Below are 25,082 nucleotides of genomic sequence, written 5' to 3' on the forward strand. Positions count from 1 at the left end.
CGTATAGCCCGTATCCTGGCTGTGTTGTTGTTGCGGACTAACAGTATAGCCCGTATCGTGGCTGTGTTGTTGTTGTTGTAGACTAACCGTATAGCTCGTATCCTGGTTGTGTTGTTGTTGGTGCAGACTAACAGTATAGCTTGTATCCTGGCTGTGTTGTTGTTGCAGACTAACCGTATAGCTCGTATCCTGGTTGTGTTGTTGTTGCAGACTAACCGTATAGCTCGTATCCTGGCTGTGTTGTTGTTGCGGACTAACAGTATAGCCCGTATCCTGGCTGTGTTGTTGTTGTTGCAAACTAACAGTATAGCTCGTATCCTGGCTGTGTTGTTGTTGTTGCAGACTAACAGTGTAGCTTGTATCCTGGCTGTGTTGTTGTTGTTGCAGACTAACCGTATAGCTCGTATCCTGGTTGTGTTGTTGTTGCAGACTAATCGTATAGCTCGTATCCTGGCTGTGTTGTTGTTGCAGACTAACAGTATAGCTCGTATCCTGGCTGTGTTGTTGTTGCGGACTAACAGTATAGCCCGTATCCTGGCTGTGTTGTTGTTGTAGACTAACCGTATAGCTCGTATCCTGGTTGTGTTGTTGTTGGTGCAGACTAACAGTATAGCTTGTATCCTGGCTGTGTTGTTGTTGCAGACTAACCGTATAGCTCGTATCCTGGCTGTGTTGTTGTTGCGGACTAACAGTATAGCCCGTATCCTGGCTGTGTTGTTGTTGTTGCAGACTAACAGTATAGCTCGTATCCTGGCTGTGTTGTTGTTGTTGCAGACTAACCGTATAGCCCATATCCTGGCTGTGTTGTTGTTGTTGCAGACTAACCGTATAGCTCGTATCCTGGCTGTGTTGTTGTTGCGGACTAACAGTATAGCCCGTATCCTGGCTGTGTTGTTTTTGCAGACTAACAGTATAGCCCGTATCCTGGCTGTGTTGTTGCAGACTAACCGTATAGCTCGTATCCTGGCTGTGTTGTTGTTGTTGCAGACTAACAGTATAGCTCGTATCCTGGCTGTGTTGTTGTTGTTGCAGACTAACCGTATAGCTCGTATCCTGGCTGTGTTGTTGTTGTTGCAGACTAACCGTATAGCCCGTATCCTGGCTGTGTTGTTGTTGCGGACTAACAGTATAGCCCGTATCCTGGCTGTGTTGTTGTTGTTGCAGACTAACCGTATAGCTCGTATCCTGGCTGTGTTGTTGTTGCAGACTAACCGTATAGCCCGTATCCTGGCTGTGTTGTTGCAGACTAACCGTATAGCTCGTATCCTGGCTGTGTTGTTGTTGTTGCAGACTAACAGTATAGCTCGTATCCTGGCTGTGTTGTTGTTGTTGCAGACTAACCGTATAGCTCGTATCCTGGCTGTGTTGTTGTTGTTGCAGACTAACCGTATAGCCCGTATCCTGGCTGTGTTGTTGTTGCGGACTAACAGTATAGCCCGTATCCTGGCTGTGTTGTTGTTGTTGCAGACTAACCGTATAGCTCGTATCCTGGCTGTGTTGTTGTTGCAGACTAACCGTATAGCCCGTATCCTGGCTGTGTTGTTGCAGACTAACCGTATAGCTCGTATCCTGGCTGTGTTGTTGTTGTTGCAGACTAACAGTATAGCTCGTATCCTGGCTGTGTTGTTGTTGTTTCAGACTAACCGTATAGCTCGTATCCTGGCTGTGTTGTTGTTGTTGCAGACTAACCGTATAGCCCATATCCTGGCTGTGTTGTTGTTGTTGCAGACTAACCGTATAGCTCGTATCCTGGCTGTGTTGTTGTTGCAGACTAACAGTATAGCCCGTATCCTGGCTGTGTTGTTGTTGTTGCAGACTAACAGTATAGCTCGTATCCTGGCTGTGTTGTTGTTGTTCTAGACTAACAGTATAGCTTGTATCCTGGCTGTGTTGTTGTTGCAGACTAACCGTATAGCTCGTATCCTGGCTGTGTTGTAGTTGTTGCAGACTAACCGTATAGCTTGTATCCTGGTTGTGTTGTTGTTGGTGCAGACTAACAGTATAGCTTGTATCCTGGCTGTGTTGTTGTTGCAGACTAACAGTATAGCCCGTATCCTGGCTGTGTTGTTGTTGTTGCAGACTAACCGTATAGCCCGTATCCTGGCTGTGTTGTTGTTGCAGACTAACAGTGTAGCCCGTATCCTGGCTGTGTCGTTGTTGTTGCAGACTAACCGTATAGCCCGTATCCTGGCTGTGTTGTTGTTGCGGACTAACAGTATAGCCCGTATCCTGGCTGTGTTGTTGTTGTTGTAGACTAACCGTATAGCTCGTATCCTGGTTGTGTTGTTTTTGGTGCAGACTAACAGTATAGCTTGTATCCTGGCTGTGTTGTTGTTGCAGACTAACCGTATAGCTCGTATCCTGGCTGTGTTGTTGTTGCGGACTAACAGTATAGCCCGTATCCTGGCTGTGTTGTTGTTGTTGCAGACTAACAGAATAGCTCGTATCCTGGCTGTGTTGTTGGTGTTGCAGACTAACCGTATAGCCCATATCCTGGCTGTGTTGTTGTTGTTGCAGACTAACCGTATAGCTCGTATCCTGGCTGTGTTGTTGTTGTTGCAGACTAACCGTATAGCCCGTATCCTGGCTGTGTTGTTGTTGTTGCAGACTAACCGTATAGCCCGTATCCTGGCTGTGTTGTTGTTGCGGACTAACAGTATAGCCCGTATCCTGGCTGTGTTGTTGTTGTTGCAGACTAACCGTATAGCTCGTATCCTGGCTGTGTTGTTGTTGCAGACTAACCGTATAGCCCGTATCCTGGCTGTGTTGTTGCAGACTAACCGTATAGCTCGTATCCTGGCTGTGTTGTTGTTGTTGCAGACTAACAGTATAGCTCGTATCCTGGCTGTGTTGTTGTTGTTTCAGACTAACCGTATAGCTCGTATCCTGGCTGTGTTGTTGTTGTTGCAGACTAACCGTATAGCTCGTATCCTGACTGTGTAGTTGTTGTTGCAGACTAACCGTATAGCCCGTATCCTGGCTGTGTTGTTGTTGCGGACTAACAGTATAGCCCGTATCGTGGCTGTGTTGTTGTTGTTGTAGACTAACCGTATAGCTCGTATCCTGGTTGTGTTGTTGTTGGTGCAGACTAACAGTATAGCTTGTATCCTGGCTGTGTTGTTGTTGCAGACTAACCGTATAGCTCGTATCCTGGTTGTGTTGTTGTTGCAGACTAACCGTATAGCTCGTATCCTGGCTGTGTTGTTGTTGCGGACTAACAGTATAGCCCGTATCCTGGCTGTGTTGTTGTTGTTGCAGACTAACAGTATAGCTCGTATCCTGGCTGTGTTGTTGTTGTTGCAGACTAACCGTATAGCCCGTATCCTGGCTGTGTTGTTGTTGCAGACTAACCGTATAGCTCGTATCCTGGCTGTGTTGTTGTTGCAGACTAACAGTATAGCCCGTATCCTGGCTGTGTTGTTGTTGTTGCAGACTAACAGTATAGCTCGTATCCTGGCTGTGTTGTTGTTGTTGCAGACTAACAGTATAGCTTGTATCCTGGCTGTGTTGTTGTTGCAGACTAACCGTATAGCTCGTATCCTGGCTGTGTTGTAGTTGTTGCAGACTAACCGTATAGCTCGTATCCTGGCTGTGTTGTTGTTGTTGCAGACTAACCGTATAGCTCGTATCCTGGTTGTGTTGTTGTTGTTGCAGACTAACCGTATAGCTCGTATCCTGGCTGTGTTGTTGTTGTTGCAGACTAACCGTATAGCCCGTATCCTGGCTGTGTTGTTGTTGCGGACTAACAGTATAGCCCGTATCCTGGCTGTGTTGTTGTTGTTGTAGACTAACCGTATAGCTCGTATCCTGGTTGTGTTGTTGTTGGTGCAGACTAACAGTATAGCTTGTATCCTGGCTGTGTTGTTGTTGCAGACTAACAGTATAGCCCGTATCCTGGCTGTGTTGTTGTTGCAGACTAACCGTATAGCCCGTATCCTGGCTGTGTTGTTGTTGCAGACTAACAGTGTAGCCCGTATCCTGGCTGTGTCGTTGTTGTTGCAGACTAACCGTATAGCCCGTATCCTGGCTGTGTTGTTGTTGCGGACTAACAGTATAGCCCGTATCCTGGCTGTGTTGTTGTTGTTGTAGACTAACCGTATAGCTCGTATCCTGGTTGTGTTGTTTTTGGTGCAGACTAACAGTATAGCTTGTATCCTGGCTGTGTTGTTGTTGCAGACTAACCGTATAGCTCGTATCCTGGCTGTGTTGTTGTTGCGGACTAACAGTATAGCCCGTATCCTGGCTGTGTTGTTGTTGTTGCAGACTAACAGAATAGCTCGTATCCTGGCTGTGTTGTTGGTGTTGCAGACTAACCGTATAGCCCATATCCTGGCTGTGTTTTTGTTGTTGCAGACTAACCGTATAGCTCGTATCCTGGCTGTGTTGTTGTTGTTGCAGACTAACCGTATAGCCCGTATCCTGGCTGTGTTGTTGTTGCGGACTAACAGTATAGCCCGTAGCCTGGCTGTGTTGTTGTTGTTGCAGACTAACCGTATAGCTCGTATCCTGGCTGTGTTGTTGTTGCAGACTAACCGTATAGCCCGTATCCTGGCTGTGTTGTTGTTGTTGTAGACTAACCGTATAGCTCGTATCCTGGTTGTGTTGTTTTTGGTGCAGACTAACAGTATAGCTTGTATCCTGGCTGTGTTGTTGTTGTTGCAGACTAACCGTATAGCTCGTATCCTGGCTGTGTTGTTGTTGTTGCAGACTAACCGTATAGCTCGTATCCTGGCTGTGTTGTTGTTGCGGACTAACAGTATAGCCCGTATCCTGGCTGTGTTGTTGTTGTTGCAGACTAACAGTATAGCTCGTATGCTGGCTGTGTTGTTGTTGTTGCAGACTAACCGTATAGCCCGTATCCTGGCTGTGTTGTTGCAGACTAACCGTATAGCCCGTATCCTGGCTGTGTTGTTGTTGTTGCAGACTAACCATATAGCCCGTATCCTGGCTGTGTTGTTGTTGCAGACTAACAGTGTAGCCCGTATCCTGGCTGTGTTGTTGTTGTTGCAGACTAACCGTATAGCCCGTATCCTGGCTGTGTTGTTGTTGCGGACTAACAGTATAGCCCGTATCCTGGCTGTGTTGTTGTTGTTGCAGACTAACCGTATAGCCCGTATCCTGGCTGTGTTGTTGTTGCGGACTAACAGTATAGCCCGTATCCTGGCTGTGTTGTTGTTGTTGTAGACTAACCGTATAGCTCGTATCCTGGTTGTGTTGTTGTTGGTGCAGACTAACAGTATAGCTTGTATCCTGGCTGTGTTGTTGTTGCAGACTAACCGTATAGCCCGTATCCTGGCTGTGTTGTTGTTGCGGACTAACCGTATAGCTCGTATCCTGGTTGTGTTGTTGTTGGTGCAGACTAACAGTATAGCTTGTATCCTGGCTGTGTTGTTGTTGCAGACTAACCGTATAGCTCGTATCCTGGTTGTGTTGTTGTTGCAGACTAACCGTATAGCTCGTATCCTGGCTGTGTTGTTGTTGCGGACTAACAGTATAGCCCGTATCCTGGTTGTGTTGTTGTTGGTGCAGACTAACAGTATAGCTTGTATCCTGGCTGTGTTGTTGTTGCAGACTAACAGTATAGCCCGTATCCTGGCTGTGTTGTTGTTGCAGACTAACCGTATAGCTCGTATCCTGGCTGTGTTGTTGTTGTTGCAGACTAACCGTATAGCCCGTATCCTGGCTGTGTTGTTGTTGCGGACTAACAGTATAGCCCGTATCCTGGCTGTGTTGTTGTTGTTGTAGACTAACCGTATAGCTCGTATCCTGGCTGTGTTGTTGTTGTTGCAGACTAACCGTATAGCCCGTATCCTGGCTGTGTTGTTGTTGTTGCAGACTAACCGTATAGCCCGTATCCTGGCTGTGTTGTTGTTGTTGCAGACTAACCGTATAGCCCGTATCCTGGCTGTGTTGTTGTTGTTGCAGACTAACCGTATAGCTCGTATCCTGGCTGTGTTGTTGTTGTTGCAGACTAACCGTATAGCTCGTATCCTGGTTGTGTTGTTGTTGTTGCAGACTAACCATATAGCTCGTATCCTGGCTGTGTTGTTGTTGTTGCAGACTAACCGTATAGCCCGTATCCTGGCTGTGTTGTTGTTGCGGACTAACAGTATAGCCCGTATCCTGGCTGTGTTGTTGTTGTTGTAGACTAACCGTATAGCTCGTATCCTGGTTGTGTTGTTGTTGGTGCAGACTAACAGTATAGCTTGTATCCTGGCTGTGTTGTTGTTGCAGACTAACAGTATAGCCCGTATCCTGGCTGTGTTGTTGTTGTTGCAGACTAACCGTATAGCTCGTATCCTGGCTGTGTTGTTGTTGTTGCAGACTAACCGTATAGCTCGTATCCTGGTTGTGTTGTTGTTGTTGCAGACTAACCGTATAGCTCGTATCCTGGCTGTGTTGTTGTTGTTGCAGACTAACCGTATAGCCCGTATCCTGGCTGTGTTGTTGTTGCGGACTAACAGTATAGCCCGTATCCTGGCTGTGTTGTTGTTGTTGTAGACTAACCGTATAGCTCGTATCCTGGTTGTGTTGTTGTTGGTGCAGACTAACAGTATAGCTTGTATCCTGGCTGTGTTGTTGTTGCAGACTAACAGTATAGCCCGTATCCTGGCTGTGTTGTTGTTGTTGCAGACTAACCGTATAGCCCGTATCCTGGCTGTTTTGTTGTTGCAGACTAACAGTGTAGCCCGTATCCTGGCTGTGTTGTTGTTGTTGCAGACTAACCGTATAGCCCGTATCCTGGCTGTGTTGTTGTTGCGGACTAACAGTATAGCCCGTATCCTGGCTGTGTTGTTGTTGTTGTAGACTAACCGTATAGCTCGTATCCTGGTTGTGTTGTTGTTGGTGCAGACTAACAGTATAGCTTGTATCCTGGCTGTGTTGTTGTTGCAGACTAACCGTATAGCTCGTATCCTGGCTGTGTTGTTGTTGCGGACTAACAGTATAGCCCGTATCCTGGCTGTGTTGTTGTTGTTGCAGACTAACAGTATAGCTCGTATCCTGGCTGTGTTGTTGGTGTTGCAGACTAACCGTATAGCCCATATCCTGGCTGTGTTGTTGTTGTTGCAGACTAACCGTATAGCTCGTATCCTGGCTGTGTTGTTGTTGTTGCAGACTAACCGTATAGCTTGTATCCTGGCTGTGTTGTTGTTGCAGACTAACAGTATAGCCCGTATCCTGGCTGTGTTGTTGTTGCAGACTAACCGTATAGCTCGTATCCTGGCTGTGTTGTTGTTGTTGCAGACTAACCGTATAGCCCGTATCCTGGCTGTGTTGTTGTTGCGGACTAACAGTATAGCCCGTATCCTGGCTGTGTTGTTGTTGTTGTAGACTAACCGTATAGCTCGTATCCTGGCTGTGTTGTTGTTGTTGCAGACTAACCGTATAGCCCGTATCCTGGCTGTGTTGTTGTTGTTGCAGACTAACCGTATAGCCCGTATCCTGGCTGTGTTGTTGTTGTTGCAGACTAACCGTATAGCTCGTATCCTGGCTGTGTTGTTGTTGTTGCAGACTAACCGTATAGCTCGTATCCTGGCTGTGTTGTTGTTGTTGCAGACTAACCGTATAGCTCGTATCCTGGTTGTGTTGTTGTTGTTGCAGACTAACCATATAGCTCGTATCCTGGCTGTGTTGTTGTTGTTGCAGACTAACCGTATAGCCCGTATCCTGGCTGTGTTGTTGTTGCGACTAACAGTATAGCCCGTATCCTGGCTGTGTTGTTGTTGTTGTAGACTAACCGTATAGCTCGTATCCTGGTTGTGTTGTTGTTGGTGCAGACTAACAGTATAGCTTGTATCCTGGCTGTGTTGTTGTTGCAGACTAACAGTATAGCCCGTATCCTGGCTGTGTTGTTGTTGTTGCAGACTAACCGTATAGCTCGTATCCTGGCTGTGTTGTTGTTGTTGCAGACTAACCGTATAGCTCGTATCCTGGTTGTGTTGTTGTTGTTGCAGACTAACCGTATAGCTCGTATCCTGGCTGTGTTGTTGTTGTTGCAGACTAACCGTATAGCCCGTATCCTGGCTGTGTTGTTGTTGCGGACTAACAGTATAGCCCGTATCCTGGCTGTGTTGTTGTTGTTGTAGACTAACCGTATAGCTCGTATCCTGGTTGTGTTGTTGTTGGTGCAGACTAACAGTATAGCTTGTATCCTGGCTGTGTTGTTGTTGCAGACTAACAGTATAGCCCGTATCCTGGCTGTGTTGTTGTTGTTGCAGACTAACCGTATAGCCCGTATCCTGGCTGTTTTGTTGTTGCAGACTAACAGTGTAGCCCGTATCCTGGCTGTGTTGTTGTTGTTGCAGACTAACCGTATAGCCCGTATCCTGGCTGTGTTGTTGTTGCGGACTAACAGTATAGCCCGTATCCTGGCTGTGTTGTTGTTGTTGTAGACTAACCGTATAGCTCGTATCCTGGTTGTGTTGTTGTTGGTGCAGACTAACAGTATAGCTTGTATCCTGGCTGTGTTGTTGTTGCAGACTAACCGTATAGCTCGTATCCTGGCTGTGTTGTTGTTGCGGACTAACAGTATAGCCCGTATCCTGGCTGTGTTGTTGTTGTTGCAGACTAACAGTATAGCTCGTATCCTGGCTGTGTTGTTGTTGTTGCAGACTAACCGTATAGCCCATATCCTGGCTGTGTTGTTGTTGTTGCAGACTAACCGTATAGCTCGTATCCTGGCTGTGTTGTTGTTGTTGCAGACTAACCGTATAGCCCGTATCCTGGCTGTGTTGTTGTTGCGGACTAACAGTATAGCCCGTATCCTGGCTGTGTTGTTGTTGTTGTAGACTAACCGTATAGCTCGTATCCTGGTTGTGTTGTTTTTGGTGCAGACTAACAGTATAGCTTGTATCCTGGCTGTGTTGTTGTTGTTGCAGACTAACCGTATAGCTCGTATCCTGGCTGTGTTGTTGTTGTTGCAGACTAACCGTATAGCTCGTATCCTGGCTGTGTTGTTGTTGCGGACTAACAGTATAGCCCGTATCCTGGCTGTGTTGTTGTTGTTGCAGACTAACCGTATAGCCCGTATCCTGGCTGTGTTGTTGTTGCGGACTAACAGTATAGCCCGTATCCTGGCTGTGTTGTTGTTGTTGTAGACTAACCGTATAGCTCGTATCCTGGTTGTGTTGTTGTTGGTGCAGACTAACAGTATAGCTTGTATCCTGGCTGTGTTGTTGTTGCAGACTAACCGTATAGCTCGTATCCTGGTTGTGTTGTTGTTGCAGACTAACCGTATAGCTCGTATCCTGGCTGTGTTGTTGTTGCGGACTAACAGTATAGCCCGTATCCTGGTTGTGTTGTTGTTGGTGCAGACTAACAGTATAGCTTGTATCCTGGCTGTGTTGTTGTTGCAGACTAACAGTATAGCCCGTATCCTGGCTGTGTTGTTGTTGCAGACTAACCGTATAGCTCGTATCCTGGCTGTGTTGTTGTTGTTGCAGACTAACCGTATAGCCCGTATCCTGGCTGTGTTGTTGTTGCGGACTAACAGTATAGCCCGTATCCTGGCTGTGTTGTTGTTGTTGTAGACTAACCGTATAGCTCGTATCCTGGCTGTGTTGTTGTTGTTGCAGACTAACCGTATAGCCCGTATCCTGGCTGTGTTGTTGTTGTTGCAGACTAACCGTATAGCCCGTATCCTGGCTGTGTTGTTGTTGTTGCAGACTAACCGTATAGCTCGTATCCTGGCTGTGTTGTTGTTGTTGCAGACTAACCGTATAGCTCGTATCCTGGCTGTGTTGTTGTTGTTGCAGACTAACCGTATAGCTCGTATCCTGGTTGTGTTGTTGTTGTTGCAGACTAACCATATAGCTCGTATCCTGGCTGTGTTGTTGTTGTTGCAGACTAACCGTATAGCCCGTATCCTGGCTGTGTTGTTGTTGCGGACTAACAGTATAGCCCGTATCCTGGCTGTGTTGTTGTTGTTGTAGACTAACCGTATAGCTCGTATCCTGGTTGTGTTGTTGTTGGTGCAGACTAACAGTATAGCTTGTATCCTGGCTGTGTTGTTGTTGCAGACTAACAGTATAGCCCGTATCCTGGCTGTGTTGTTGTTGTTGCAGACTAACCGTATAGCTCGTATCCTGGCTGTGTTGTTGTTGTTAAAGACTAACCGTATAGCTCGTATCCTGGTTGTGTTGTTGTTGTTGCAGACTAACCGTATAGCTCGTATCCTGGCTGTGTTGTTGTTGTTGCAGACTAACCGTATAGCCCGTATCCTGGCTGTGTTGTTGTTGCGGACTAACAGTATAGCCCGTATCCTGGCTGTGTTGTTGTTGTTGTAGACTAACCGTATAGCTCGTATCCTGGTTGTGTTGTTGTTGGTGCAGACTAACAGTATAGCTTGTATCCTGGCTGTGTTGTTGTTGCAGACTAACAGTATAGCCCGTATCCTGGCTGTGTTGTTGTTGTTGCAGACTAACCGTATAGCCCGTATCCTGGCTGTTTTGTTGTTGCAGACTAACAGTATAGCTTGTATCCTGGCTGTGTTGTTGTTGCAGACTAACCGTATAGCTCGTATCCTGGCTGTGTTGTTGTTGCGGACTAACAGTATAGCCCGTATCCTGGCTGTGTTGTTGTTGTTGCAGACTAACAGTATAGCTCGTATCCTGGCTGTGTTGTTGGTGTTGCAGACTAACCGTATAGCCCATATCCTGGCTGTGTTGTTGTTGTTGCAGACTAACCGTATAGCTCGTATCCTGGCTGTGTTGTTGTTGTTGCAGACTAACCGTATAGCCCGTATCCTGGCTGTGTTGTTGTTGCGGACTAACAGTATAGCCCGTATCCTGGCTGTGTTGTTGTTGTTGTAGACTAACCGTATAGCTCGTATCCTGGTTGTGTTGTTTTTGGTGCAGACTAACAGTATAGCTTGTATCCTGGCTGTGTTGTTGTTGTTGCAGACTAACCGTATAGCTCGTATCCTGGCTGTGTTGTTGTTGTTGCAGACTAACCGTATAGCTCGTATCCTGGCTGTGTTGTTGTTGCGGACTAACAGTATAGCCCGTATCCTGGCTGTGTTGTTGTTGTTGCAGACTAACAGTATAGCTCGTATCCTGGCTGTGTTGTTGTTGTTGCAGACTAACCGTATAGCCCGTATCCTGGCTGTGTTGTTGCAGACTAACCGTATAGCTCGTATCCTGGCTGTGTTGTTGTTGTTGCAGACTAACCGTATAGCCCGTATCCTGGCTGTGTTGTTGTTGCGGACTAACAGTATAGCCCGTATCCTGGCTGTGTTGTTGTTGTTGTAGACTAACCGTATAGCTCGTATCCTGGTTGTGTTGTTGTTGGTGCAGACTAACAGTATAGCTTGTATCCTGGCTGTGTTGTTGTTGCAGACTAACAGTATAGCCCGTATCCTGGCTGTGTTGTTGTTGTTGCAGAATAACCATATAGCCCGTATCCTGGCTGTGTTGTTGTTGCAGACTAACAGTGTAGCCCGTATCCTGGCTGTGTTGTTGTTGTTGCAGACTAACCGTATAGCCCGTATCCTGGCTGTGTTGTTGTTGCGGACTAACAGTATAAACCGTATCCTGGCTGTGTTGTTGTTGTTGTAGACCAACCGTATAGCTCGTATCCTGGTTGTGTTGTTGTTGGTGCAGACTAACAGTATAGCTTGTATCCTGGCTGTGTTGTTGTTGCAGACTAACCGTATAGCTCGTATCCTGGCTGTGTTGTTGTTGCGGACTAACAGTATAGCCCGTATCCTGGCTGTGTTGTTGTTGTTGCAGAGTAACAGTATAGCTCGTATCCTGGCTGTGTTGTTGTTGTTGCAGACCAACCGTATAGCCCGTATCCTGGCTGTGTTGTTGCAGACTAACCGTATAGCTCGTATCCTGGCTGTGTTGTTGTTGTTGCAGACTAACCGTATAGCCCGTATCCTGGCTGTGTTGTTGTTGCGGACTAACCGTATAGCCCGTATCCTGGCTGTGTTGTTGTTGCGGACTAACAGTATAGCCCGTATCCTGGCTGTGTTGTTGTTGTTGTAGACTAACCGTATAGCTCGTATCCTGGTTGTGTTGTTGTTGGTGCAGACTAACAGTATAGCTTGTATCCTGGCTGTGTTGTTGTTGCAGAATAACAGTATAGCCCGTATCCTGGCTGTGTTGTTGTTGTTGCAGACTAACCGTATAGCCCGTATCCTGGCTGTGTTGTTGTTGCAGACTAACAGTGTAGCCCGTATCCTGGCTGTGTTGTTGTTGTTGCAGACTAACCGTATAGCCCGTATCCTGGCTGTGTTGTTGTTGCGGACTAACAGTATAGCCCGTATCCTGGCTGTGTTGTTGTTGTTGTAGACTAACCGTATAGCTCGTATCCTGGTTGTGTTGTTTTTGGTGCAGACTAACAGTATAGCTTGTATCCTGATTGTGTTGTTGTTGCAGACTAACCGTATAGCTCGTATCCTGGCTGTGTTGTTGTTGCGGACTAACAGTATAGCCCGTATCCTGGCTGTGTTGTTGTTGTTGCAGACTAACAGTATAGCTCGTATCCTGGCTGTGTTGTTGGTGTTGCAGACTAACCGTATAGCCCATATCCTGGCTGTGTTGTTGTTGTTGCAGACTAACCGTATAGCTCGTATCCTGGCTGTGTTGTTGTTGTTGCAGACTAACAGTATAGCCCGTATCCTGGCTGTGTTGTTGTTGTTGTAGACTAACCGTATAGCTCGTATCCTGGTTGTGTTGTTGTTGGTGCAGACTAACAGTATAGCTTGTATCCTGGCTGTGTTGTTGTTGTTGCAGACTAACCGTATAGCTCGTACCCTGGCTGTGTTGTTGTTGTTGCAGACTAACCGTATAGCTCGTATCCTGGCTGTGTTGTTTTTGGTGCAGACTAACAGTATAGCTTGTATCCTGACTGTGTTGTTGTTGCAGACTAACCGTATAGCTCGTATCCTGGCTGTGTTGTTGTTGCGGACTAACAGTATAGCCCGTATCCTGGCTGTGTTGTTGTTGTTGCAGACTAACAGTATAGCTCGTATCCTGGCTGTGTTGTTGGTGTTGCAGACTAACCGTATAGCCCATATCCTGGCTGTGTTGTTGTTGTTGCAGACTAACCGTATAGCTCGTATCCTGGCTGTGTTGTTGTTGTTGCAGACTAACCGTATAGCCCGTATCCTGGCTGTGTTGTTGTTGCGGACTAACAGTATAGCCCGTATCCTGGCTGTGTTGTTGTTGTTGTAGACTAACCGTATAGCCGTATCCTGGCTGTGTTGTTGTTGGTGCAGACTAACAGTATAGCTTGTATCCTGGCTGTGTTGTTGTTGTTGCAGACTAACCGTATAGCCCGTATCCTGGCTGTGTTGTTGTTGTTGCAGACTAACCGTATAGCTAACGTATCCTGGCTGTGTTGTTGTTGCGGACTAACAGTATAGCCCGTATCCTGGCTGTGTTGTTGTTGTTGCAGACTAACCGTATAGCTCGTATCCTGGCTGTGTTGTTGTTGTTGCAGACTAACCGTATAGCCCGTATCCTGGCTGTGTTGTTGTTGTTGCAGACTAACCGTATAGCTCGTATCCTGGCTGTGTTGTTGTTGTTGCAGACTAACCGTATAGCCCGTATCCTGGCTGTGTTGTTGTTGCAGACTAACAGTATAGCCCGTATCCTGGCTGTGTTGTTGTTGTTGTAGACTAACCGTATAGCTCGTATCCTGGTTGTGTTGTTGTTGGTGCAGACTAACAGTATAGCTTGTATCCTGGCTGTGTTGTTGTTGCAGACTAACAGTATAGCCCGTATCCTGGCTGTGTTGTTGTTGTTGTAGACTTGTTGTGCAGACTAACCATATAGCCCGTATCCTGGCTGTGTTGTTGTTGCAGACTAACAGTGTAGCCCGTATCCTGGCTGTGTTGTTGTTGTTGCAGACTAACCGTATAGCCCGTATCCTGGCTGTGTTGTTGTTGCGGACTAACAGTATAGCCCGTATCCTGGCTGTGTTGTTGTTGTTGTAGACTAACCGTATAGCTCGTATCCTGGTTGTGTTGTTGTTGGTGCAGACTAACAGTATAGCTTGTATCCTGGCTGTGTTGTTGTTGCAGACTAACCGTATAGCTCGTATCCTGGCTGTGTTGTTGTTGCGGACTAACAGTATAGCCCGTATCCTGGCTGTGTTGTTGTTGTTGCAGACTAACAGTATAGCTCGTATCCTGGCTGTGTTGTTGTTGTTGCAGACTAACCGTATAGCCCATATCCTGGCTGTGTTGTTGTTGTTGCAGACTAACCGTATAGCTCGTATCCTGGCTGTGTTGTTGTTGTTGCAGACTAACCGTACAGCCCGTATCCTGGTTGTGTTGTTGTTGCAGACTAACAGTATAGCTTGTATCCTGGCTGTGTTGTTGTTGTTGCAGACTAACCGTATAGCTCGTATCCTGGCTGTGTTGTTGTTGTTGCAGACTAACCGTATAGCTCGTATCCTGGCTGTGTTGTTGTGGCAGACTAACCGTATAGCTCGTATCCTGGCTGTGTTGTTGTTGTTGCAGACTAACAGTATAGCTCGTATCCTGGCTGTGTTGTTGTTGTTGCAGACTAACCGTATAGACTAACCGTATAGCTCGTATCCTGGCTGTGTTGTTGTTGTTGCAGACTAACCGTATAGCCCGTATCCTGGCTGTGTTGTTGCAGACTAACCGTATAGCTGTATCCTGGCTGTGTTGTTGTTGTTGCAGACTAACCGTATAGCCCGTATCCTGGCTGTGTTGTTGCAGACTAACCGTATAGCTCGTATCCTGGCTGTGTTGTTGTTGTTGCAGACTAACAGTATAGCTTGTATCCTGGCTGTGTTGTTGTTGTTGCAGACTAACCGTAAGCTCCGTATCCTGGCTGTGTTGTTGTTGTTGCAGACTAACCGTATAGCTTGTATCCTGGCTGTGTTGTTGTTGTTGCAGACTAACCGTATAGCCCGTATCCTGGCTGTGTTGTTGTTGCAGACTAACCGTATAGCTGTGTTGTTGTTGTTGCAGACTAACCGTATCCTGGCTGTGTTGTTGTTGTTGCAGACTAACAGTGTAGCTTGTATCCTGGCTGTGTTGTTGTTGTTGCAGACTAACCGTATAGCTCGTATCCTGGCTGTGTTGTTGTTGCAGACTAACCGTGGCTGTGTTGTTGCAGACTAACAGTATAGCCCGTATCCTGGCTGTGTTGTTGTTGTTGCAGACTAACAGTATAGCTCCGTATCCTGGCTGTGTTGTTGTTGTTGCAGACTAACAGTATAGCTCGTATCCTGGCTGTGTTGTTGTTGCAGACTAACAGTATAGCTCGTATCCTGGCTGTGTTGTTGTTGTTGCAGACTAACCGTATAGCCCGTATCCTGGCTGTGTTGTTGTTGTTGCAGACTAACCGTATAGCCCGTATCCTGGCTGTGTTGTTGTTGTTGCAGACTAACCGTATAGCCCGTATCCTGGCTGTGTTGTTGTTGTTGCAGACTAACCGTATAGCTCGTATCCTGGCTGTGTTGTTGTTGTTGCAGACTAACCGTACAGCCCGTATCCTGGTTGTGTTGTTGTTGCAGACTAACAGTATAGCTCGTATCCTGGCTGTGTTGTTGTTGTTGCAGACTAACCGTATAGCTCGTATCCTGGTTGTGTTGTTGTTGTTGCAGACTAACCGTATAGCTCCTATCCTGGCTGTGTTGTTGTTGCGGACTAACAGTATAGCCCGTATCCTGGCTGTGTTGTTGTTGTTGCAGACTAACCGTATAGCCCGTATCCTGGCTGTGTTGTTGTTGCGGACTAACAGTATAGCCCGTATCCTGGCTGTGTTGTTGTTGTTGTAGACTAACCGTATAGCTCGTATCCTGGTTGTGTTGTTGTTGGTGCAGACTAACAGTATAGCTTGTATCCTGGCTGTGTTGTTGTTGCAGACTAACAGTATAGCCCGTATCCTGGCTGTGTTGTTGTTGTTGCAGACTAACCATATAGCCCGTATCCTGGCTGTGTTGTTGTTGCAGACTAACAGTGTAGCCCGTATCCTGGCTGTGTTGTTGTTGTTGCAGACTAACCGTATAGCCCGTATCCTGGCTGTGTTGTTGTTGCGGACTAACAGTATAGCCCGTATCCTGGCTGTGTTGTTGTTGTTGTAGACTAACCGTATAGCTCGTATCCTGGTTGTGTTGTTGTTGGTGCAGACTAACAGTATAGCTTGTATCCTGGCTGTGTTGTTGTTGCAGACTAACCGTATAGCTCGTATCCTGGCTGTGTTGTTGTTGCGGACTAACAGTATAGCCCGTATCCTGGCTGTGTTGTTGTTGTTGCAGACTAACAGTATAGCTCGTATCCTGGCTGTGTTGTTGTTGTTGCAGACTAACCGTATAGCCCATATCCTGGCTGTGTTGTTGTTGTTGCAGACTAACCGTATAGCTCGTATCCTGGCTGTGTTGTTATTGTTGCAGACTAACCGTATAGCTTGTATCCTGGCTGTGTTGTTGTTGCGGACTAACAGTATAGCCCGTATCCTGGCTGTGTTGTTGTTGTTGCAGACTAACAGTATAGCTCGTATCCTGGCTGTGTTGTTGTTGTTGCAGACTAACCGTATAGCCCGTATCCTGGCTGTGTTGTTGCAGACTAACCGTATAGCTCGTATCCTGGCTGTGTTGTTGTTGTTGCAGACTAACAGTATAGCTCGTATCCTGGCTGTGTTGTTGTTGTTGCAGACTAACCGTATAGCTCGTATCCTGGCTGTGTTGTTGTTGTTGCAGACTAACCGTATAGCCCGTATCCTGGCTGTGTTGTTGCAGACTAACCGTATAGCTCGTATCCTGGCTGTGTTGTTGTTGTTGCAGACTAACCGTATAGCCCGTATCCTGGCTGTGTTGTTGCAGACTAACCGTATAGCTCGTATCCTGGCTGTGTTGTTGTTGTTGCAGACTAACAGTATAGCTCGTATCCTGGCTGTGTTGTTGTTGTTGCAGACTAACCGTATAGCTCGTATCCTGGCTGTGTTGTTGTTGTTGCAGACTAACAGTATAGCTTGTATCCTGGCTGTGTTGTTGTTGTTGCAGACTAACCGTATAGCCCGTATCCTGGCTGTGTTGTTGTTGCAGACTAACCGTATAGCTCGTATCCTGGCTGTGTTGTTGTTGTTGCAGACTAACAGTGTAGCTTGTATCCTGGCTGTGTTGTTGTTGTTGCAGACTAACCGTATAGCTCGTATCCTGGTTGTGTTGTTGTTGCAGACTAACCGTATAGCTCGTATCCGGGCTGTATTGTTGTTGCGGACTAACAGTATAGCCCGTATCCTGGCTGTGTTGTTGTTGTTGCAGACTAACAGTATAGCTCGTATCCTGGCTGTGTTGTTGTTGTTGCAGACTGACAGTATAGCTCGTATCCTGGCTGTGTTGTTGTTGCAGACTAACCGTATAGCTCGTATCCTGGCTGTGTTGTTGTTGTTGCAGACTAACCGTATAGCCCGTATCCTGGCTGTGTTGTTGTTGTTGCAGACTAACCGTATAGCCCGTATCCTGGCTGTGTTGTTGTTGTTGCAGACTAACCGTATAGCTCGTATCCTGGCTGTGTTGTTGTTGTTGCAGACTAACCGTATAGCTCGTATCCTGGCTGTGTTGTTGTTGTTGCAGACTAACCGTACAGCCCGTATCCTGGTTGTGTTGTTGTTGCAGACTAACAGTATAGCTCGTATCCTGGCTGTGTTGTTGTTGTTGCAGACTAACCGTATAGCTCGTATCCTGGTTGTGTTGTTGTTGTTGCAGACTAACCGTATAGCTCCTATCCTGGCTGTGTTGTTGTTGCGGACTAACAGTATAGCCCGTATCCTGGCTGTGTTGTTGTTGTTGCAGACTAACAGTATAGCCCGTATCCTGGTTGTGTTGTTGTTGTTGCAGACTAACAGTGTAGCCCGTATCCTGGCTGTGTTGTTGTTGGTGCAGACTAACAGTATAGCTTGTATCCTGGCTGTGTTGTTGTTGCAGACTAACAGTATAGCCCGTATCCTGGCTGTGTTGTTGTTGTTGCAGACTAACCATATAGCCCGTATCCTGGCTGTGTTGTTGTTGCAGACTAACAGTGTAGCCCGTATCCTGGCTGTGTTGTTGTTGTTGCAGACTAACCGTATAGCCCGTATCCTGGCTGTGTTGTTGTTGCGGACTAACAGTATAGCCCGTATCCTGGCTGTGTTGTTGTTGTTGTAGACCAACCGTATAGCTCGTATCCTGGTTGTGTTGTTGTTGGTGCAGACTAACAGTATAGCTTGTATCCTGGCTGTGTTGTTGTTGCAGACTAACCGTATAGCTCGTATCCTGGCTGTGTTGTTGTTGCGGACTAACAGTATAGCCCGTATCCTGGCTGTGTTGTTGTTGTTGCAGACTAACAGTATAGCTCGTATCCTGGCTGTGTTGTTGTTGTTGCAGACCAACCGTATAGCCCGTATCCTGGCTGTGTTGTTGCAGACTAACCGTATAGCTCGTATCCTGGCTGTGTTGTTGTTGTTGCAGACTAACCGTATAGCCCGTATCCTGGCTGTGTTGTTGTTGCGGACTAACAGTATAGCCCGTATCCTGGCTGTGTTGTTGTTGTTGTAGACTAACCGTATAGCTCGTATCCTGGTTGTGTTGTTGTTGGTGCAGACTAACAGTATAGCTTGTATCCTGGCTGTGTTGTTGTTGCAGACTAACAGTATAGCCCGTATCCTGGCTGTGTTGTTGTTGTTGCAGACTAACCGTATAGCCCGTATCCTGGCTGTGTTGTTGTTGCAGACTAACAGTGTAGCCCGTATCCTGGCTGTGTTGTTGTTGTTGCAGACTAACCGTATAGCCCGTATCCTGGCTGTGTTGTTGTTGCAGACTAACAGTGTAGCCCGTATCCTGGCTGTGTTGTTGTTGTTGCAGACTAACCGTATAGCCCGTATCCTGGCTGTGTTGTTGTTGCAGACTAACAGTGTAGCCCGTATCCTGGCTGTGTTGTTGTTGCGGACTAACAGTATAGCCCGTATCCTGGCTGTGTTGTTGTTGTTGTAGACTAACCGTATAGCTCGTATCCTGGTTGTGTTGTTTTTGGTGCAGACTAACAGTATAGCTTGTATCCTGACTGTGTTGTTGTTGCAGACTAACCGTATAGCTCGTATCCTGGCTGTGTTGTTGTTGCGGACTAACAGTATAGCCCGTATCCTGGCTGTGTTGTTGTTGCAGACTAACAGTATAGCCCGTATCCTGGTTGTGTTGTTGTTGTTGCAGACTAACAGTGTAGCCCGTATCCTGGCTGTGTTGTTGTTGTTGCAGACTAACCGTATAGCCCGTATCCTGGCTGTGTTGTTGTTGCGGACTAACAGTATAGCCCGTATCCTGGCTGTGTTGTTGTTGCAGACTAACAGTATAGCCCGTATCCTGGTTGTGTTGTTGTTGTTGCAGACTAACAGTGTAGCCCGTATCCTGGCTGTGTTGTTGTTGTTGCAGACTAACCGTATAGCCCGTATCCTGGCTGTGTTGTTGTTGCGGACTAACAGTATAGCCCGTATCCTGGCTGTGTTGTTGTTGTTGTAGACTAACCGTATAGCTCGTATCCTGGTTGTGTTGTTGTTGGTGCAGACTAACAGTATAGCTTGTATCCTGGCTGTGTTGTTGTTGCAGACTAACAGTATAGCCCGTATCCTGGCTGTGTTGTTGTTGTTGCAGACTAACCATATAGCCCGTATCCTGGCTGTGTTGTTGTTGCAGACTAACAGTGTAGCCCGTATCCTGGCTGTGTTGTTGTTGTTGCAGACTAACCGTATAGCCCGTATCCTGGCTGTGTTGTTGTTGCGGACTAACAGTATAGCCCGTATCCTGGCTGTGTTGTTGTTGTTGTAGACCAACCGTATAGCTCGTATCCTGGTTGTGTTGTTGTTGGTGCAGACTAACAGTATAGCTTGTATCCTGGCTGTGTTGTTGTTGCAGACTAACCGTATAGCTCGTATCCTGGCTGTGTTGTTGTTGCGGACTAACAGTATAGCCCGTATCCTGGCTGTGTTGTTGTTGTTGCAGACTAACAGTATAGCTCGTATCCTGGCTGTGTTGTTGTTGTTGCAGACCAACCGTATAGCCCGTATCCTGGCTGTGTTATCCTGGCTGTGTTGTTGCAGACTAACCCCGTATAGCTAACAGTGTAGTCGTATCCTGGCTGTGTTGTTGTTGTTGCAGACTAACCGTATAGCCCGTATCCTGGCTGTGTTGTTGTTGCGCAGACTAACAGTATAGCCCGTATCCTGGCTGTGTTGTTGTTGTTGCAGACTAACCGTATAGCTCGTATCCTGGTTGTGTTGTTGTTGCAGACTAACAGTATAGCTTGTATCCTGGCTGTGTTTGTTGTTGCAGACTAACAGTATAGCCCGTATCCTGGCTGTGTTGTTGTTGTTGCAGACTAACCAGTATAGCTTGTATCCTGGCTGTGTTGTTGTTGCAGCCCTCGTATCCTGGCTGTGTTGTTGTTGCAGACTAACAGTGTAGCCCGTATCCTGGCTGTGTTGTTGTTGTTGCAGACTAACCGTATAGCCCGTATCCTGGCTGTGTTGTTGTTGCAGACTAACAGTATAGCCCGTATCCTGGCTGTGTTGTTGTTGTTGCAGACTAACCGTATAGCCCGTATCCTGGCTGTGTTGTTGTTGCGGTTCAGACTAACCGTGTAGCCCGTATCCTGGCTGTGTTGTTGTTGCAGACTAACAGTATAGCCCGTATCCTGGCTGTGTTGTTGTTGTTGTAGACTAACCGTATAGCCTCGTATCCTGGTTGTGTTGTTTTTGGTGCAGACTAACAGTATAGCTTGTATCCTGGCTGTGTTCCTGTTGTTGCAGACTAACCGTATAGCTTGTATCCTGACTGTGTTGTTGTTGCAGACTAACCGTGTCGTATCCTGGCTGTGTTGTTGTTCTTGGATCCAGACTAACAGTATAGCTCTGGCTGTGTTGTTGTTTGCAGACTAACAGACTATAGCCCTGGCTGTCCTGGTTGTGTTTGTTGTTGTTGCAGGCTGTGTTGTTGTTGTTGTAGACTAACAGTCCTGGTTGTGTTGCCCGTATCCCTGGCTGTGTTGTTGTTGTTGTTGCTTGGCTGTGTTGACAGACTAACCGTATAGCTCGTATCCTGGCTGTGTTGTTGTTGCGGACTAACAATATAGCCCGTATCCTGGCTGTGTTGTTGTTGCAGACCAGTATAGCCCGTATCCTGGTTGTGCAGACTAACCGTGTTGTTGTTGCAGACTAACCAGTATAGCCCGTAGCCCGTATCCTGGCTGTGTTGTTGTTGTTGCAGACTGGCTGTGTTGTTGTTGTTGCAGACTAACCGTATAGCCCGTATCCTGGCTGTGTTGTTGTTGCAGACTAACAGTATAGCCCGTATCCTGGCTGTGTTGTTGTTGTTGCAGACTAGACCCGTAACCGTATAGCTAATAGTATCCTGGCTGTGTTGTTGTTGGTGCAGACTAACAGTATAGCTTGTATCCTGGCTGTGTTGTTGTTGCAGACTAACAGTATAGCCTGGCTGTGTTGTCCTGGCCCGTGTCCTGGCTGTGTTGTTGTTGTTGCAGACTAACCGTATCCTGGCTGTGTTGTTGTTGTTGCAGACCCGTATCCTGGCTGTGTTGTTGTTGCAGACTAACAGTATAGCCCGTATCCTGGCTGTGTTGTTGTTGTTGCAGACTAACCGTATAGCCCATATCCTGGCTGTGTTGTTGTTGTTGCAGACTCCTGCTCGCCTGTGTTGTTGTTGTTGCAGACTAACCGTAGTATAGCCAGTATAGCTTGTATCCTGGCTGTGTTGTTGTTGTTGCAGACCATAGCCGTATCCTGGTTGTGTTGTTGTTGTTGCAGACTAACAGTGTAGCTCCTATCCTGGCTGTGTTGTTGTTGTTGCAGACTAACCGTAGCTTATCCTGGCTGTGTTGTTGTTGTTGCAGACTAACCGTATAGCCCGTATCCTGGCTGTGTTGTTGTTGTTGCAGACTAACAGTATAGCCCGGCTGTCCTGGCTGTGTTGTTGTTGTTGCAGACTAACCGTATAGCTCGTATCCTGGCTGTGTTGTTGTTGTTGCAGACTAACCGTATAGCCCGTATCCTGGCTGTGTTGTTGTTGTTGCAGACTAACCGTATAGCTCGTATCCTGGCTGTGTTGTTGTTGTTGCAGACTAACAGTATAGCTCGTATCCTGGCTGTGTTGTTGTTGCAGACTAACAGTGTACCCCGTATCCTGGCTGTGTTGTTGTTGCAGACTAACCGTATAGCTTGTATCCTGGCTGTGTTGTTGTTGCAGACTAACCGTATAGCTCGTATCCTGGCTGTGTTGTTGTTGTTGCAGACTAACCGTATAGCTCGTATCCTGGTTGTGTTGTTGTTGTTGCAGACTAACCTTAGCTCGTATCCTGGTTGTGTTGTTGTTGTTGCAGACTCCTGGCCTGGTGTTGTTGTTGTTGCAGACTAACCGTATAGCCCGTATCCCGTATCCTGGCTGTGTTGTTGTTGTTGCAGACTAACCGTATAGCTCGTATCCTGGCTGTGTGTTGTTGTTGGCTGTGTTGTTGTTGTTGCAGACTAACAGTATAGCTCGTGGCTGTGTTGTTGCAGACTATCCTGTGTTGTTGTTGCAGACTAACCGTATGTGTTTGTTGTTGTTGCAGACTAACCCTTATCCTGGCTGTATAGCTAACCGTATCCTGGCTGTGTTGTTGTTGTGCAGACTAACCGTACAGCCCGTACCTAACTGTGTTGTTGTTGTTGCAGGCTAACCGTAGCTCCTGGCTGTGTTGTTGTTGTTGCATCCTGGGCTGTGTTGTTGTTGTTGCAGACTAACCATATAGCTCGTATCCTGGCAGACTAACAGTGTACCTGTATCCTGGCTGTGTTGTTGTTGCAGACTAACCATAAGCTCGTATCCTGGCTGTGTTGTTGTTGCAGACTAACCGTATAGCCCGTATCCTGGCTGTGTTGTTGTTGTTGCAGACTAACAGTATAGCTCGATCCTGGCTGTGTTGTTGTTGCATCCCCGTATCCTGGCTGTTGTTGTTGCAGACTAACAGTGCTTCCTGGCAGACTAACAGTATAGCTCATATCCTGGTTGTGTTGTTGTTGTTGCAACTAACAGTATAGCCGTATCCTGGCTGTGTTGTTGTTGCAGACTAATCGTATCCTGGCTGTGTTGTTGTTGCAGACTAATCGCTGTGTTGTTGTTGCAGACTAATCGTATAGCCCGTATCCTGGCTGGCAGTAAGAAGAAGATCTGTACTAGGAAGCCCAGGTTCATGTCTGCATGCGCCCAGCTCATCATCGCCTCTCTACTCATCCTGCTGCAGCTGGGCATCATAGTGGCTCTCTTCCTCATGGAGCCCCCACAGGTAGGCTGTGCCCACTGGGTGTATGTGTGTGTGTGTGTGTGTGTGTGTGTGTGTGTCAGCGGGGGTTGGCAGGGAATTGTCAGCCTAAGGGTCTGAGACTGCCTCTTAAATAATTACGTGAATGATACATTTACTTGCTGAACTGGCTGAAGTGAAAACCCTGGTGCCATGGTGAATATTTACATATAAATATATGGATGAGCGATGGTCGAGCGGCATAGGCAAGATGCAATAGATGTTCCTAATGTTTTGTCCGCTCAGTGTTTGTACATGCTGATACAGATGGCTCTACTACCTGCAGGTGATCCACGACTATCCCAGCATCCGGCAGGTCAATCGCATCTGTTACACCACCAACCTGGGCGTGGTGGCGCCGCTGGGCTACAACGGCCTGCTGATCCTGAGCTGCACCTTCTACGCCTTCAAGACGCGTAACGTCCCGGCCAACTTCAACGAGGCCAAGTACATCGCCTTCACCATGTACACCACCTGTATCATTTGGCTGGCCTTCGTGCCCATCTACTTCGGTTCCAACTACAAGATCATCACCATGTGCTTCAGCGTCAGCCTCAGTGCCACTGTGGCGCTCTGCTGCCTGTTCGTACCCAAGGTAAGACACACAGGACACTGGAGATAGAAAACAACTTTAGCTTTAATCAAAACGGAATCAGGTGCTCGACTGAGGGACTTGAAAAGGAATGTTTTTTTGGAATATTGTGTTTGGTTAGAAGGGGCTTGTGAAGGGTTATAACAAGTGTTATGTAGTGCTTATGAAGGGTTATGAAGCTCTTCTGTCTGTCTCGCTCTCTCCAGGTGTATATCATCCTGGCCAAACCAGAGCGTAACGTACGCAGTGCTTTCACTACGAGCACGGTAGTACGCATGCACGTGGGTGATGGGAAGTCCTCCTCGGCCGCCAGCCGCTCCTCCAGCCTGGTCAATCTCTGGAGGCGACGCTGCTCCGCTGGAGAGACACTCAGGTGTGTGTGTGTATGCGTGTGTGTAGGGCAGGGAATACAGAGAGATGCTGTAGAGCCCGTCTGGAGTCACACAGGAGGTAGTGTTTAGCTGAGATCGGTGCTGGGTCACTGTCCCTAAGTGAATCTCATTTGAGGGCCGTTTCAGTAACAACCTTTTTAGTGCAGAGCCATTTCAATAAGGGCCATCTGAGTCAAAAGTTCCTCAGCAGCTGTGTGTCTCTCTGTCTGACCTGAGTCCGACCCGCACACCTGATTATGTAGATGGCACTTTCCAGGAAAATGAGAGAGGGGGGAGAGAGTGAAAGGTGGGGAGAGAGAGAGAGAGAGAGAGAGAGAGAGAGAGAGAGAGAGAGAGAGAGAGAGAGAGAGAGAGAGAGAGAGAGAGAGAGAGATAAAACAAAGTTGAAGAGGACAAGCTAAAGGCCATCTCTAATGGAACAACCACGTGACCAAGCAACCATATGAAATGACAATGTGCTGCTCCACAGGACAAAAGGGAAAAGGACATTCTCTTTAGTCAGCTGGTTACTGTCTCGCTTGGCAAGCAAGATTTCAATCAGACCACTATAAGATGTGTCAAAATTACCCCCCCCCTTCTTTCTCCCCTTGTTTTATGTGTGTGTGTTGGTGTCTGTGTGCTGAGGTTATATGAGTCTCTCTAGAGTCCTCCCACCCCTAGCCACAGCAGCATGATTTAATCAGATGCTCCATTATAGATTAATCACACTAATTAACCTGACAATTGAGAGAGAGAGAGAGAGAGAGAACAAACAAACAGGGGAGGTGGAGGGAGGAATAGAGAAAATCAT

The 25,082-nt window shown here is 47.1% G+C and overlaps 1 protein-coding gene and 1 pseudogene across 1 annotated transcript in view; one reads left to right on the plus strand and one right to left on the minus strand.

The window, feature by feature from the left end:
* LOC115115680 (metabotropic glutamate receptor 5-like) overlaps window positions 1–25,082 on the plus strand; it is a 197,308-nt gene that overhangs the window by 168,432 nt on the left and 3,794 nt on the right. The window contains exons 13-15 of the mRNA XM_065024269.1: window positions 23,135–23,293; window positions 23,595–23,903; window positions 24,107–24,273. Of these exons, the coding sequence (XP_064880341.1) occupies window positions 23,135–23,293; window positions 23,595–23,903; window positions 24,107–24,273 (635 nt within the window). The remainder of the gene's footprint in view (window positions 1–23,134; window positions 23,294–23,594; window positions 23,904–24,106; window positions 24,274–25,082) is intronic.
* LOC135573948 (uncharacterized) overlaps window positions 1–25,082 on the minus strand; it is a 230,215-nt pseudogene that overhangs the window by 80,613 nt on the left and 124,520 nt on the right.

This window comes from Oncorhynchus nerka, linkage group LG11 (assembly GCF_034236695.1).
Source record: "Oncorhynchus nerka isolate Pitt River linkage group LG11, Oner_Uvic_2.0, whole genome shotgun sequence".
NCBI classification, from domain to species: domain Eukaryota; kingdom Metazoa; phylum Chordata; class Actinopteri; order Salmoniformes; family Salmonidae; genus Oncorhynchus; species Oncorhynchus nerka.